General features: G+C 31.1%; 1 protein-coding gene and 1 pseudogene across 1 annotated transcript; both read left to right on the forward strand.

Moving 5' to 3' along the window:
• Nucleotides 1-812, forward strand: LOC107949903 (histone H2AX-like; annotated as a pseudogene).
• A 6,222-nt stretch (nucleotides 813-7,034) lies between these two features.
• On the forward strand, nucleotides 7,035-13,467 carry LOC107949910 (serine/threonine-protein phosphatase BSL1). The gene is made up of 21 exons (XM_016884676.2): nucleotides 7,035-7,619; nucleotides 7,716-7,776; nucleotides 7,874-7,952; nucleotides 8,050-8,129; nucleotides 8,233-8,327; nucleotides 8,633-8,732; nucleotides 8,833-8,902; nucleotides 9,791-9,892; nucleotides 10,000-10,081; nucleotides 10,173-10,343; nucleotides 10,515-10,704; nucleotides 10,782-10,983; nucleotides 11,074-11,241; nucleotides 11,324-11,562; nucleotides 11,709-11,793; nucleotides 11,894-11,992; nucleotides 12,070-12,269; nucleotides 12,351-12,426; nucleotides 12,513-12,648; nucleotides 12,720-12,859; nucleotides 12,955-13,467. The coding sequence occupies exons 1-21, from the start codon at nucleotides 7,415-7,417 to the stop codon at nucleotides 13,036-13,038; spliced, it is 2,664 nt and encodes an 887-aa protein (XP_016740165.1). The 5' UTR covers nucleotides 7,035-7,414; the 3' UTR covers nucleotides 13,039-13,467.
• The last annotated feature ends 3,568 nt before the right edge of the window (nucleotides 13,468-17,035 follow it).

The following is a 17,035-nucleotide window of genomic DNA, read 5'->3' on the forward strand; positions in this document are numbered from 1 at the left end:
TCTCATCAATCACCAAAATTGCGCCAAAAAAGAACTCGAGACTCTACAATCTCCATTAACAAAATCTAGGGTTTTCAAAAGAAGATGAGCTCAACAGTATCAACAAAGGGAGGCAGAGAGGCAAGCCTAAGTCCTCCAAATCCGTCTCCCGATCTCAAAAAGCCGGCCTACAGTTTCCCGTTGGCCGTATCGCCCGTTTCCTTAAAGCCGGGAAATACGCCGATCGTGTCGGCGCTGGTGCCCCCGTTTATCTCTCCGCCGTCCTTGAATACCTTGCTGCTGAGGTATATCCTCTTAATCTTATTTTGCTTTGGTAATGTTGGGACCGTAAACGAAAAGTTTAATCGATTTTTTTTGCAGGTTCTTGAACTTGCTGGAAATGCTGCTAGGGATAACAAGAAGAATCGGATCGTGCCGAGGCATATTCAATTGGCTGTTAGGAACGATGAAGAGTTAAGTAAACTTTTGGGGACTGCTACCATTGCTAATGGAGGTGTTTTGCCTAATATTCATCAAAATCTGTTGCCGAAGAAGATTGGTAAAGGGAAGGGTGATATTGGATCGGCTTCACAAGAATTTTAGACGATTCTGGAGCGTGAAGAAGTCTCTTTTGTTTCGGAAATTTATTCTTATATTCTTTTAATTGGAAACTGTTAAAAGGATTGGGTAATCTTATATTTTGTTTTCCGATGGGTTGTTTTGTGAGCTTTCAACTGGTCCTGTAAATCATATTTTGGGCTCGTTTTGATTTTGGTTGAGTGGGGTGTGCAAAATTGATATCCTTATATATAATTACTTTGCAATTGCAGTAATTTTTTTGCAATTCAACACGCCAAACAAAACTTATATGTACATATATATATTCAAAAGTATTCTGTGTAGTTGGCAGTCTTCTGCCTTCCGGTCTAAGTATCGATGTATATGTGTTCTATTCTATTTTGCAAGTATAGGTATCTAGTTGTTCCTCAGTCTGCTGAGACTCAAGGGCAGAGTGATGAAAACATTGGAAAATGGGTTACAAAGAGGAAGATCTTTGATGATTCTGTTGTCATTGCGACCAAGGTTAGCTTCCTTTATTTGTTTCCTTAACAAAATTAGCTGATGGATTCTGATGATCGGTTTTCATTTTGATCAAAAACCATATCCTTTAATCTAGGGTTGTCTTGTTTGAGTATGATTGCACAGGCTTTTGTTTACTCTCATTGCATGGAAAGAAGGAAATTCAATTCCATGATCTAATTTCAGTTTTCCACATTTTAGTCCAGGGTTGTGTAAACACTAGTATAGTAAAATACACTGAATAGGTTCAATTTGAAAAGAAAATGCTTTTTTTTTATGCTTGCATCCCTTGGACCTTAATATACCTTTTGATCCATTGGTCTGAATAGTAACAAGGGTTCCAAGAACTAGCCGTGAAGACTTATGATGATTCCTATGATGTATAAATATAATTTTTAGATGGGTTATTTTCCTAATAATGTAAATCTGTTAATCTATTAATCTTTGCCGCAGTGTATAGCAAATTGTGAGATGACTTAGCCTGCCATCCAGGCAAATGAGTTGGACCTGATATTACTGAGGATTAGATAGAATGTTAGTTCCATATGTTATGATCGCCTGTATCATTGCACTGGAAATGTGTCTGGATTATTCCTTGTTTGGAAATTTTTACTGGTGTAATTAGTGCATTAGGATATTATGCTAACCTGCTCTGTACAATTTCATTATTACTTTGTAGCAAGGTGAATTCTTTTGCTGGTTCCTGATTGTTCTTGCATGTTAAGTTACCCTTTTAGGCCAAGTGTCTTAAAAAGCATGTAATTTATTTCCTTGAAGCTGTTCTTTCTGGTATTTTTGATATTTTGGATACTCAAACCTTTTACTTGCTGGTCTTTTTGGTCTTCTTTCATAGCATGTTATTTGTTTACTTGAATCAATAGTGTTTTTTGGAGTACCTAATTGTAGAAGTTTGAAACTTATATTATTCTTATTTCTTTAGATTGAATGAATAGTATATACCTGTAGTTCTGTAGAAGTGGACTACTCTAGCTTATCAGTATAAATGGATTTTTAGTGTAATTATATTTGTATACCCTAAGTATAATAATCTACTTTACCAAGATTCGGGTAAATGTTATGGAAAAGCTTATCGTTTTCCAAGTTTTTCCATATAGTTGGATGATTATACTTTCATTCCATTCTTATGACTGAATATGTATTGGATATGGAGAATTTTGGAAAAGTAAAAGACTCCAGATAATGAAAGACCATAATTATTACAATTTGATTTCTAGTGGAATGATACACATGCCTTTGTGGGTGGCTGTGTAACTTTTTATGCTCTAATGGCTTCGAAGTGTCTGCAAATGGATTATTTTGATCTTTATCAAATCTATTTCTTTAGGGGATAGGTTGATGACCAGTGTTACTTGTGTAGGTATGGATATGGGTATGATTAGATTTTTTTTTTTTATATATTTGGAATCTTGAAGGTTAGTATGGTGAATTGTATTTTAGTTTAATTGGTATTGGTATTATTATTAATGTAGGACTATATGGGTTTGAGTGTACCTTCTATTTATGGATTTACTTAGGGGTGAGGGGTTATAGGTGATTTTAGATATTTTATCAAAAATAAAAAATTTCAAATCTCTACTTGTTTTTTGGCTTGCACACTTTAAAAAGTCCATTTGGTTATTAAATTTTAATAAAATATTAAATATATTTTTAATTAATATTTTATATTTTTTAAATTAAAAACTAAAAAAATATTTTTCTTATTCAAATTAAAATGGATCAGGCTGGTTTGAAGTGTAAAAAATACTTGTCTAAGTTAGCCCATTGGGTTGGGTAGGCTACTTGGCGATGGACTTGATTTTGTGGAGTTGCAAAAATTGAGCACAGTATCTTTTATGCCATTTTTCAATGAACGTGAGGTGAGTATGCGTATAGAGGTGAATTTTTTATTTCACAATTAATTTTAAAAAATTGATATGTGTTTTTTTATATTTATATTCTTTTAATATTTTGTTATACTTTTATAAGACATTTTTTAATCTTTTAATTTTGTCAGTAAAGTTTTTAGACTCCATGAAGAGATTAATAAATGTTTTACGAAGTTGTAATAAAGAATTAAAAATAAATATTTAAGAAAAGCAATTTATACCAATTTTTAAAAATTATTTATGAAGTAAAAGAAATACATACCAGATGCTCACTCTTTATAGGCTCAAAGAAGAACAAATTTTAAACATAGGTAATTTAAGGCTGAAAGTACTGTTGAAGCTTGATGCCTTCTTTACTAATTTTGATTCCTACTAATTAAAAAAATAATTAAAGTGGTGAGCAAGCATCAAACTTGTTAAATTCAGCAGGTTCAAGATCTTAAATTGAATTAAGGTTTCTTTTAAACCAACACAATTTATTTTGACACGTTGGACATTCCAGTTTTCCAGGGGAATGGTGGGTTTGAGGCATAATTGGACCATTTCTCATTGTCACCCAATATATCATAATTGGTCCCCACCCTCATTTCTGACTTCTATAATATCTTATGTTTTTTTCTGAAATATATAATAATAATATCTTTAAATTAAACAAGTAGCCTGAAAAAATATTTGTTAAAAATTAAACATGATTTTGATTTTATGCAGAATTAATGTCACTTTATCAATTAAATATAATTTTTTTTCTTGTTTCTTAAAAAGAATCAATAATTAATTAATTATTGGTTAAACTACTAATGAACATAAATACCCATTATGTGTTCTCTTTTGGCCAACAGCAATTAAGGGTGAGTAAAAAAATAGTTGATTTCTCAGGTTATTCAGTCATTGTAATTAGTTTATGCAATTTATTCCATTTTCGGTTTTGAATTTTTCTAACCTGAATTGTTTTATAATTAAGGGTAAATTTCACTGATTGTCCCTAAATTTTATTTAAAATTATATTTCAGTCACCAAACTTTTAAAAATTTTATAATAATCATTAATATTATCAAATTGTTACATTTTTGTTACTTGATTGTTAGCTGCCATAAAAAAAGTAACATTGCATCTCAATTCAAAAGATTTTTGGCTAATTTGGGTCTTGTGCTACGGTTAAAAAGTCATTTTGATATTTTAAAAATTTTCTTAACAATAATTGTAAAAAAAATCAATATACTAATAAATTACGGCAAGAAAAAATCAAGAATTTTGCAGCTAATTTTTCACATTCAATCTCATAACAATTCACAGTATTTGAACCTTCACAAAAAGAATAAATAAATAAATACTGATTCATGTATATCCTACTCATTTTTTTATTTACTTTGTTGTTTTAAGTTCTTTTCATTTTTATCTTTCTTTGCTTTTTTCTTTCCTCTTTTTTCATGCACATGACATTAGCTCTGCTTTTCTCAGATCATTAAAAACAATATATATGTGTGTGCGCGTGTGTTTTATTTATAGTTAAAAGCAAAATCTTAACATGAAATTCGAGAGAAGAAATGGTGAGTTTGGAGAAAAAAAGAAAAACACTTAATATTATAAAATTTAAAATTCTAAAATATATATATATAAACCCAATTAATCTAATAATTGGAGTTACTAAAAAGAAATGATAGGTTTAAAAAAGTAGTGTACTTTATATTATAAATTTAAAAAAATTCACAAATTTCAAAAAATTAAAAACTTAGCAAAGAACCCAGATAATACAATGGAACATTTTTGCTCTCTTCTCTTGCTTTATTTCTTAATTTTTTTTCTCCTTTTTTTTTAATAATTATCAGGAAAATCCGTAGATAGGCCATTGATTGTAGAAGCTTTTACGATTCTCAATAATGAAAGCAGTGTTGCAATCCTAGATTTTGTTTATTGAAAACTTTCGAATATTGCATTGAGATATATTTTGCTAAAGTTTTTAGGGTTTTGAGAAAAAAAAACAATAAAACAAAATAAACTTTGGAAAATAATTTCAGAGTAAAACACCATGAAGTTGTTAATGTGATAGAAAATGTTCATTAACGGCGGAAAAAATACGAAATTTAGTTAAAAATTTTATAAGAATTTTTATATAATGAAAAATTGCAAGAAATGCTCATTTAAGATTCTTTTAGAATTATACATATTTAAATAATTTTTAGAAAAGCATGATTTTTAATTACTTTTATATATTTTCTAATAGTTTTTAGTCTAAGTTTTTTTTTTGTTTTTTTTTTACAATTATTGTTAAGAAAATTTTAAAAATATCAAAATGATTTTTTTTAACTAGAGCTTAGAGACCAAATTAGCTATTAACCCTTTGAATTAATGTGTTACGTTACTTTTTTTAACTGAAATTAACAGTCAAGTGATAAAAATGTAACAATTTGATAACATTAGTGGCTATTATGTAACTTTCAAAATTTTTAGTGGTGTAATTAGTGCATTAGGATATTATGCTAATCTGCTCTCTATGATTAAAAATAAAAAATTGCATTAGCTAATGAAAGTTAATTAATCTAAAAATAAAAAAAAATTAAAATTAATCAACTGAATTATGGTTTAGTTAAGTAAAAGTATTATGAAGGTCTCTATATTAAGAGGCTGATTACAATTTTTCCCTTTTATTTAAAATGTCAAATTGGTCTCGGCACAAAAGATTAAAAAGCTCTTCTTTTGGTCAAAACTAAGGTGCTTTATTCTTATAGCTAAAGATTGAACCATTGACGTCATAGTTAAAAGATAAGATTAATAACCACTACACTACATCTCATAGTTGGATCAACTTGCTATTTATTCTAATGTACAGGGATTAATTTACTTATATTTTTAATAAAATAGTAAAATACAATCTAACTTTTAATAAAAAAACTTTCTTAGCGATTTAATCATTTTAATTTAACATACAAAATTCAATTAGTTCAATAAGTAATAATAAATTTATCAATTATTTATGAATAAAAATCAAACCGATTGAATTAAAAAAATATACACGTTTGCTACCAACATTTAGTCTGCAAAAGCAATTTCCAAACAAATCCCGTATGGCTATGACTAAATGTGGGAAAGAAAAGTCATTTTCCTTTTCTTTCAACGTAAGAGAAAAGTAAAAAACAGAAAAACAGAAAAGCAAAGGAGAAAAAAAAAAGTCTTCCGTTTTGAAGGATTTTAGTTCAGCTTTTGAATTTTATACGGTTATGTCATATTTCTTTCTTTTTAGTATAATTTTAATTTTAGTCCTTAATATTTATCTTTTTATCAATTTAATCTTTATATTTTTTAGTTAAATTTTACCATAAACGTTTTTAAAAAGTCAAAATTGACAATCAACCTTTCAAAAAAGTTACATTATTTGTTTTTTAACGGAAATATTAACTAAAATATTAATTTTTTAATGATGGTAATTCGTATGGCCAATTTCATGCCTTTTTTTTATTTCTATTTTTATGAACTTTATTATATTTTTTTGAAATTTGATACACAGGGTACATTTTCATTAAAAAGGTGAAAATATGCCATAGGTTCCTATACTCTTTTGAATTAGGAACACTATATTTTTTTTCTAAGATTTTAGTCCTCTACTTTTTAGGTTTCAAATTTCAAGTCCAATTATTAAAATTATTAAAATCAATTTGTTAAATTTAAGTTCATTATAAGGTCATTTTTCTAATTATAGTGCTACTAAATAAATTTTTTATTATTTCAAAATGTCCCCCCAATAAATTTAACAAGTAATAATTGAATATGAATTTATAAATCTGAAAAGTAAATGAACCAAATTCTTGAAAATAGGAGTACAAAGGCTAAATTCCTAATTTGTGAAGAGTACAAGAACTTATAACATATTTTAACCTAGTTAAAAAAGCAATTCAACCAAAATTAACTTAAAAAAATAGTAAGAGTCAATTGACAAAATATAAACCTTAAGGACTAATTTAGGATTATACCTTTATTTATTTATTACAAAGAAGGGACAGCTATACAAACACATCCCCATAAAATACTTCACGGTTTACAGTCCTCACCAGTGGTTGACCCTCTCTTTGTGGGAGTTTTAGTGGGGTCATACCACACAGTGTATCATGTCTTAATACACAACTCAGCAGCACCCAGTTTTTTTTTTTTTTTACTGCTCCCACCATCCCCATTTAATTTTTTCTTCCAATCCATTAACAAAGAAAAAAAAGATTTACTATATGCAATCAGTTTTAGAACTTTCAACATGTATGAACAGTGATTTCATTTCTTAAAACCCCATAAAGAAAGTGGAAGGAAAAAAAAGTGATGGTCCCAAGCAAAATCTGGGTCCACATCATTGAGCTCCCGATCTTGGGTTTTGTTTTGGTTGAAACTTAAATGAGGTTATTGTGACAGAAGATCAGGATTTGAAGGTTTGGGTTTTGATTTTTGTTTGTGAAGGGATTTTGGGTTTCTTCTTCTTTTTTTTAGGGATGGGTTCGAAACCGTGGTTGTATCCGGCTCCGACTTACCGGACTTTGGAGACTTATTGGGATTCCGATGAGGATGCGCCTGGTCCACGATGTGGTCACACTCTTACCGCCGTCGCTGCCACTAAGACGCATGGTCCTCGACTTATTCTCTTTGGTGGTGCCACCGCCATCGAGGGTGGTGCTGCCTCTTCTGCTCCTGGAATCAGTTAAAACCCTTCCTCTTTCTATCTGCCTATCGACCACCTTTTTTTTTTTTTAATACTTTGGATGTGATTTGTTTTAAACATTTTTTGGTAATCAGGATTAGCTGGTGTTACCAATTCAGTTCATTCATACGATGTTCTTACCAGAAAGTGGACTAGGTTTTTACTCATGTCTTGTCCCCCCCCCCTTTTTTTTTTTTTCAAATCTTGCTGTGGAATTGATAGCTGATCTTTTGTTTTTAATTAAAATTTGCAGAATCAGACCAGCTGGAGAGCCGCCTTCACCTAGGGCTGCTCACGCTGCAGCCGCAGTTGGCACCATGGTTGTGTTTCAGGTCTGTAAAACAGCAGAATCATCACTAAAGATTGCTGCATTTATATCATTTTATGATGTATTGGTTATTTTATTGGTTTATTTGTTTCATTGGCTAGGGTGGAATAGGACCAGCTGGTCATTCTACTGATGATCTTTACGTGCTTGATCTGACCAATGATAAGTTTAAATGGCATCGGTGAGTTTCGGTTCTTTGGTTTTTGGCTATTTCTCATCGTGAATTGCCGTTGTTTTGATATAATCTGATTATATTTCCAATTCGGCGGTTTATTTTTGGCTAGAGTTGTTGTGCAAGGACAGGGACCCGGACCTCGCTATGGCCATGTTATGGATTTGGTTGCACAGAGATATCTTGTCACTGTAAGCGGCAATGATGGTATGAACATTTCACTTTCCAGCTTTAATTTTGTTAAAAGTGACCTGAATGCATTGAAACAACAAGTTTTGGATATTGGTCAACTTATTCACTTTGATGATCACTCTTCATTCTTCTACAGCAATATCCTTGTGCTCGTAAATCCTTTGGGATGACTTATATATATTGCTTGTCTTATTATGTGGCAACTAAGATCAAAGCATTGTCAATTTTGTGATTTTTCGTGTTCATCCAGTGATTTCCTCTTGATGATGTTTATTTGGTTGCATTAACATTTGAGCAATGGTTATTTTATTTTTAAATAGGAAAACGAGTTCTTTCAGATGCATGGGCTTTGGATACTGGCCAGAAACCATATGTATGGCAGAGACTAAACCCTGAAGGCGATAGGCCTTCTGCTAGAATGTGAGTTTGTTTATTTTAATAATATAAACAAGCCATCAACTTGTGTATGTTTTCACAAATTGCGTTCTAAATGTTCCAATTACCTCTACTTTTGTTATAGGTATGCGACTGCTAGTGCCCGCTCGGATGGCATGTTTTTGCTTTGTGGTGGAAGAGATTCCTCTGGGGCGGTATGATCAATCCTTGTATAACATGTACTTTATGCATAATGCATTACGATTATTCGGTTCACTTGTCAAGGAAAAAGGGAATACTCTTACTATTTGTTACTTCAGCTCTTTATTTTTCTTGAAATACCTGTGTTGTCTTGCACCATGTCTGATACATTTGAACATGGATGTGGGGATATGATTAAAAAAAACCTTCGGAAGTTTTGTTAGACACAAACCTGTAACCTACGCTCACACCTGAGTTCAAGTAACATGGGTTTTAATTGCTGAAGTCAAAGGTCATTGTGCATTAGGCTTTATTGGTAACAGTACCATGGAGGTCCTTGTACTAGGAGCCAAATTGCATTTTGCCCCCTCTACTAAAAGAATGGGCAAATTAGTCCTTATGCATTAGACCAAAGAACAAACTAGTCCTTCTGTTAAAAATTCCATTAATTTCTACCATTAAAAATTGGTCCTTGTATGTCAGCATAAGGTACATGTTACACATTACATGTAATTGTTTGGTTATTCTCTCAGCTACACCAATTTTTAACAGAAGAAATAGATAGAATTTTTAACAGAAAGGACCAGCTTGCTCTTTAATCTAATATACAGGGACTAATTTGCCCATTTTTTGAGTAAAGTGGAAAAAATGCAATTTGACTCCTAGTATAGGGGCCTCCATGATACTTTTATCGGCTTTATTCGTTAGCGTGTGCTTTGTTTTAACATAAGTCTCAATGTTTAAGTTTGTTGCCCTTGAACATTATATAGCCATTTAACTTTTAGACTGAATAGTATAATTTACTCTAATTGATATTCTACGTCAAACTATAATCGGCGCTAACAATTTTCCAATGTGAGATGCTGTTTTTGAGTTTATTGATTATATATGTTCTTCAACAGCCTCTAGCAGATGCATACGGTCTGCTTATGCATAGAAATGGTCAATGGGAATGGACTCTTGCACCCGGAGTTTCCCCTTCACCAAGGTATCAGCATGCTGCGGTAAGTAGCTGCCACTGCTATTGCATATGGTAGTTATGAACAATTGAACATAAAATACAATTACTTTTTTGGTGAAAACAATCAGCCTGATATTTGCTTTCTACCAGGTTTTTGTTGGTGCACGGTTGCATGTTACTGGAGGTACTCTTAGAGGAGGACGAGCAATCGAAGGTGAAGCAACTGTTGCAGGTAAGCTTTTGCTTCTCATCTTGAGATAGAGGGTATGTCTCGTGCATATCTCAAATAAGTTTATTTTCCAATTTTCTCTTTGTTTTTGTAGTACTGGATACTGCTGCTGGAGTCTGGTTGGACAGGAATGGGCTTGTGACTTCCTCACGGAACACTAAGGGACATGTTGAATACGATCCATCTTTGGAACTTATGCGCCGTTGTCGACATGCATCTGCATCCGTTGGTGTTCGTATATATATTTATGGTGGTCTTAGAGGAGGTAAGGAAACAGTTGTGTCTGAAACTATTCACACATTTCACTCACTGATGTGTGCAATTCCGTAACTCACTTTTGGTTTTATATGTCGAAATAAAAGTTACCAATTTAGATCATTTATCTAGTCCCGTGTGTCAATTTCTCGTCTTGAATTAATTATTTGATTTTCTGCAGATATGCTATTAGATGATTTCCTAGTTGCAGAAAATTCGCCATTCCAATCTGATTTGAGTTCTCCTATATTATCCCCTGATCGAGCCTCTAGTTTGTCGAGCCCCAGATTTAATCAGCCTAACTTAAGCTCATTTGGAACATCGCCAACTTCAGATGATGGCCAAGAGTTCTCATCTTCTGGGAGCATGAGGTCTGACTCGATAACTCTCTCTCTTATTGACGAACAATGCGGGAGTATTGATTGATGATTAAAATTTACCTTGATAGTATGGACAAAAATTCGATGGAGAAACTGAGGGAGGCTTCTGCTGCTGAAGCTGAGGCAGCAAGCGCTGTATGGCAAGCTGCACAGGCTGCATCTGCTGTTCCTGCTGAAGAAACATCTGTATCTGATGACAACTCACCTGCTGCTGAAACAGCATCAGATGGTAGTGATAATGAGGGTGATGTTCGCCTGCATCCTCGAGCTGTATGTATACTCTAAGTCGTGTCCGTACAGTTCTCTAAATGTCCAGCCATAGTATTCTAATGAGGCTGTATGTATATTTTTTCCGCACAGGTTGTGGTAGCTAAAGAGGCTGTTGGTAACCTAGGTGGGATGGTTAGGCAACTATCTTTGGACCAGTTTGAAAACGAGAGCCGAAGGATGATTCCCTCAAATAATGACTTGTCCTACCCTACCAAAAAGTTTGCTAGACAGAGGTCTCCGCAAGGCTTGCATAAAAAGGCAAGCATTACCGGAATTAATTAGTTGTCTATCATTTAAAACTTCTTAAAACATAGTTAGAATATTTACCATCCTTTTGCAGGTCATTTCTACATTGCTTAGGCCCCGTAACTGGAAAGCTCCGGTAAATAGGAGGTTTTTCTTGGATTCTTATGAAGTGGGTGAGCTCTGCTATGCTGCCGAACAGCTGTTTATGCAAGAACCCACCGTCCTTCAGTTGAAAGCTCCGGTAAAAGTATTTGGTGATCTTCACGGACAGTTTGGTGATTTAATGCGGCTATTTGACGAGTATGGATTTCCTTCAACTGCAGGAGATATTACGTAAGTTTGATAGTCTTGCTGTCCTTCCAAAACAGATAACCCCTTGTTAGAATTGAAACGTAAGGCCTGTGACTATTACTTCCTATTATGATGCCGAACTAGTTCTGAAAGCTTTCTTTTTGTATGTGTGTGTGTGCGTGTTTTAGGTACATTGATTATCTGTTTCTAGGAGATTATGTCGATCGAGGACAGCACAGCTTGGAGACAATTACATTGCTCCTTGCTCTTAAGGCAAGCTCTGGACTAAACAAGCCTTAAATTTGAGCATGAATGCAATGTTGTGCCATTTCTCTAATTTGATTCCATTCTCTTGTTCGTTACAATTGTGCAGATCGAGTATCCTGAAAACGTTCACTTGATTCGTGGAAATCATGAGGCTGCTGACATAAATGCACTCTTCGGTTTTCGTATTGAATGCATCGAGCGAATGGTCCGAATGAGTATTCACATGCGGATTAGTTATTTATCTTTTCCAGATAAATTGTGCTCATTATTATTTACTTGTAGGGGGAGAACGATGGTATATGGGCATGGACACGGTTCAATCAATTATTCAATTATCTTCCACTTGCTGCTCTTATTGAAAAGAAAATTATCTGCATGCACGGTGGCATAGGAAGATCTATACATTCGGTCGAACAGATAGAGAAACTCGAGCGACCGATAACAATGGATGCAGGATCCATTATTTTAATGGACCTGTTATGGTATGCATGTTATAAATCTATTAATCGGATTAAAAATAAATCTTTCTTCCAACTAAATTTGGCTTTCATTTACCTTTTCAGGTCTGATCCAACAGAAAATGATAGCATAGAAGGTTTGAGACCTAATGCTCGAGGTCCCGGTCTTGTCACTTTTGGGGTATGCATGTTATTGCTTTATGTGTAAAATATAGTTTCTTGAATGCATCAAGGCAATCCTACAATGATTCATGTTGCCATATGCAGCCGGATCGTGTGACGGACTTCTGTAAGAAAAACAAGCTACAACTTATTATAAGGGCACACGAATGTGTAATGGACGGGTTCGAACGATTCGCTCAGGGTCAATTAATTACTCTTTTTTCTGCAACAAACTATTGTGGTAAGTAAACTAACCGAACCACCTGTCACTGAATTTTCCGCTTCCTAATCCGGTAATATATGTACATCTAGGTACTGCAAACAATGCTGGAGCCATATTAGTCGTTGGTAGAGGACTGGTTATCGTCCCGAAGTTAATACATCCCTTACCACCTCCCATTCAGTCTCCAGAAACATCGCCGGAGCGTGTTGGAGACGACACATGGATGCAAGTAATGCTTATATATATATTATATATCGATGTATATATGCATCCCTGCTCACCGCAAGTACATTAACTTGTAATATATTTCCATCGGCACTGCAGGAACTAAACATCCAAAGACCACCAACACCAACTCGTGGTCGCCCTCAACCCGACCACGACCGGAGCTCACTTGCATATATATGAACACGGCATTACAAATTCAAGGACTTACAACCTTTTTCTAATTGACAAATCTCTGTGTACGTATTATTGCTCGTGTAGTTTCTCGAAGATGGAAGCCATTGTTTATTGTATGCATAGCTATGGAGTTTGAAGATCAGTATTTAACCAGTGAAATTCAATATATGCATATAGTTTTGTTAGTTATTTAAAGAGGGATTTTATAGGATAATTTATAGTGATTTGGGTCAACTTAATTTTTTTGTTTTCTTTTTTCATCAGTTTGTGCATTGTGGCATTAATGGTGATACATCTAGGTTTTATATGAAGAAATATTTTTTTTTCTTTATACTTTGGATTTAATATTTAAGGCACTGTCTTTATAAAGTATAAAGATAGTATTGCGCTTTCAAGTTTATTATTATATATTCATAAGCTCAAGGTTGGTGTAAATGGTGGGCTCTATCAACATATTTTTTTATTATGTTCTGTATTTTATATTGATTAATTTTATTTTTGTAGTAATTTGAATGTTGTTGTCTATGTATTGTGTTAATTAATGTAATTGTACTTGTAACTTTTTTTTTTTATAAAAAATCTTAGATTTCAACTTTATTATATATATTCCTACCCACCCACAAATATTTGGAATTTGACTGTATATTTCTTTTTTGGTTCAAAGGATTACACTGTAATATAGGGATTGGAACTGAAGTTATTTTGTTAATTGTATTTTAGTTCGATTGGTATAGTTATTGTTGTTAATATAGGAAAATGAGAGTTTGAGTATGCTAAAACATATTGTCATTTTATTTATGGGTTGGGAAGGGATTATGAGTAGTTTTATATATTGTTTCAAAAAAAAAATAGATATGATCAGAACGATTTATTAGAACAACTTATTAAATCAAATGAAGGTAACAAGTCTAAAATTAAAATCTGCACGAGATTCTTTTAGTATTATATAAAATTTTAAAATTTATAATTATTTTTTTTAATAATATTGTATTCAAAGTTTAAATATGCATTTCTTTGAAAATATAGTCAACCTTAGCACTATTTTGGGCCAAGCTTCTTATAGAGAAGTCAACTGTTTTTAGTTAAAAATTAAGTTCAAACCCAATGATTCATGGTGGATTTTCTTTTTCGTGGAATTAAGATTGATTGGATATAATATTACCGCGAAGAAATTAAAAAGAGAAGATATTTTATTTTTCTCATATATAGATTATAGTATGAGGATAAGAGAGGAGATTGTGGATACTAAGGTTCAAGTTTCAAACATTGGATATCAACTTTTAAAGATAATTATATGAATCACTCGAAATTCGAAATAATATTTTCTTGTAATATAATTATGTAATTATACGGTTTTTTTTATTTAAAAGTGAGAACAAACATTGTTTGACTTATGGGTTATTGATCATAACTTTCTTAAGCTTATCCCCTCAACTCTCCAAAAGTCACATGCTTTAACATGCATCACAGGTCATATAGAGTTGATTGAGTCTTAACTCAATTGACATTAATATTACTATCTGTGCAGAAAGACATTAAAAAGAAACACTACTATACTAAATATTCACCCTAAAAACAAATGCTTTTTCTTAGATCTAACAACCAACATATTTAAGCCATTTGTGTGGTTTTGTTGAGCTCACTTTGAGGAATCTATGGAGTTCAACACACATGCTCCAGCAAGATATCAGACAATGAGTGGGATCCCAATTTGATTAACATTATAAATTTTAAGAGTCTAAAGAACAAGGTCTCTGTCTCTCTTTTGGAGAATAATATATTTGAAATCAGTAGTGAAGTGTGCTAATATACCGAATGTTACACTAACATACCAAAAAAAAAAAACTCTAAATAAAAAGAAAATTGTTAATGATATAAAAAGATTTATTTCGATAATTATAATCTCATCCAAATACACTTAATATAAACTCTTGTCACTCACGTTTCCTACTAAAGTTACAAACAAAATCACTCAATTGAACGTGCGTCCTAAAATCTAGCAATCCCATGATGAAATGTTTACTTTTTTTTTTTCTCTATTAATCACCCAACTAAACTGGCTTACAAAACTTAGATAAATTGAAGTATAATATGATTTAATTGATAATTTTAAATTACTTAAATTATCAACAAATGGCATAATGTTATCACTAAATTAAATATTCACATAATTGCCGTATTATTATTTAATTATCTTTGATATTATTACTTAACAAATCTAGGCCTACCAATAACAAAGTATTAGAAGCGGAAAAGCCAACATTAAAAGACGGAAGCTTATTAGCCGCTGATGAAGCTTTGAAAACTACCTTTTTTATTTATGGACTCCTAATTAAAAGTTATCTATCATAATTAAATTAATCAAACAACATATTTTTCCTCTTGCAACCAGTATTCTAATTCTTCCATTCTCATAAAAATATATATATCCGTACAGGGGGAGCCAGAAAACTTTTTTAGGGGGTCAAAATTAAATTGTAATTTTTACGATAATAAAAATATAATTTTATCATTTTAATAGCATCTATCTTTATAATTTTTAAATGATTAAATCAAATTTTTATTATTTTTAAGGGGGGTCAAAGTACAATTTTACCTTTACTAATTTAAAATTTTAAAAATTTCAAAAAGCCTAAATGAAAAATTTTGTATTTTTTAGTGCTATATCTATACATGTCTTTAGCGCTTCTTAGCCTTAGAATTGAGATACTCCCGTATATTTGTCAAGAATCAAGATTGAAGAATATCTTTTTGAATTTCTCTAGTGATCATTGACAATCCAACTTCTAACCAGATTATATTATTTTAACTTTAAAAGTTATATTAATAGTTTATATTTTACCAAATTTGAATTATTGGTTTGTTTGAACTTTTTTTTTTATATAATCAATATTATTGTCTATATTAGTCCTTTACTAAATATTGAGCGAAAACATATTCTATAAAAAATAAAAAAGATGTAAACCAAAAAATATAAATCAGATTATTCAAAACTGAAAAAGTAAAAAACAAATAAAAAAATTCAAGCAATATTAATAAAATCACAAAAGAGATCTTTTGATAAATTTGTAACTACCTCTAGAAAAGATAGATTATAAAACTTAGGTGATTGTTCCATGAATGAACAAAGTTAATTCCCTTCCATATCTAAAACTTTTCAATAATATATCATTTTTATTGAGCAAAATAAAAATCAACAATATTTCAATACATATCTTTTAATAAAATTTAGGTGATTTAATTTAGTTAAATCTTTTATAATTTTTAAACCATTCATAATAATACGGTTCAGTTTAGTTTTTGATTTCTCATAATAATTTTATGGTTTGTGTTGTCAGGTTTATTTTAATAAAATAAGCCTTATTTTAATGATTTTTGAATATTATGTGATAAAATTTTAAGAATCTTTCCATAAATATTTCTAAAAAATTTAAAAGTAAATAATAAATAATTATTATATAGTATTTTAAATATAAAATATTTATTTTTACATAAAAATTTAAATTTAAAATTAAATAAAAATAAAATTTTATTTAAATTAAATAATTATTTTTTTTATATTCCATAAATCATCTAAACATTTTGATTTAAATCAATTTTTAATTTCTCGATTTTTTTTTTGACTTAACCCTACAAATAAAACACAAACCGACAATCGTCTGTGACATGAATGTAGATCTCGCACTGACAGAATGCGTATACTGCCAAATCTAGCATATAGATCTGAACACTTATTCAGTTTTACAATATTTATAAATTAAGGGGTTCCAATAAAATTATTATACACTAAAAATAATTTAAAATATATATAATGGCGGATTGTAGTGAAGATCAGAAGGTGATAAGCCTAAAATGGTAAAATTTTAATTTAAACATTTTATAATTTATAAATTTTAATTTATTAATGATAAAATTATATTTTGACCCTTAAAAATAATAAAAAATTAATTTAATTATTTAAAAATTATAAAGACATAAACTATTAAAATAATAAAATTATAAT

The sequence above is a fragment of the Gossypium hirsutum genome, chromosome A08 (assembly GCF_007990345.1).
Source record: "Gossypium hirsutum isolate 1008001.06 chromosome A08, Gossypium_hirsutum_v2.1, whole genome shotgun sequence".
NCBI lineage: Eukaryota > Viridiplantae > Streptophyta > Magnoliopsida > Malvales > Malvaceae > Gossypium > Gossypium hirsutum.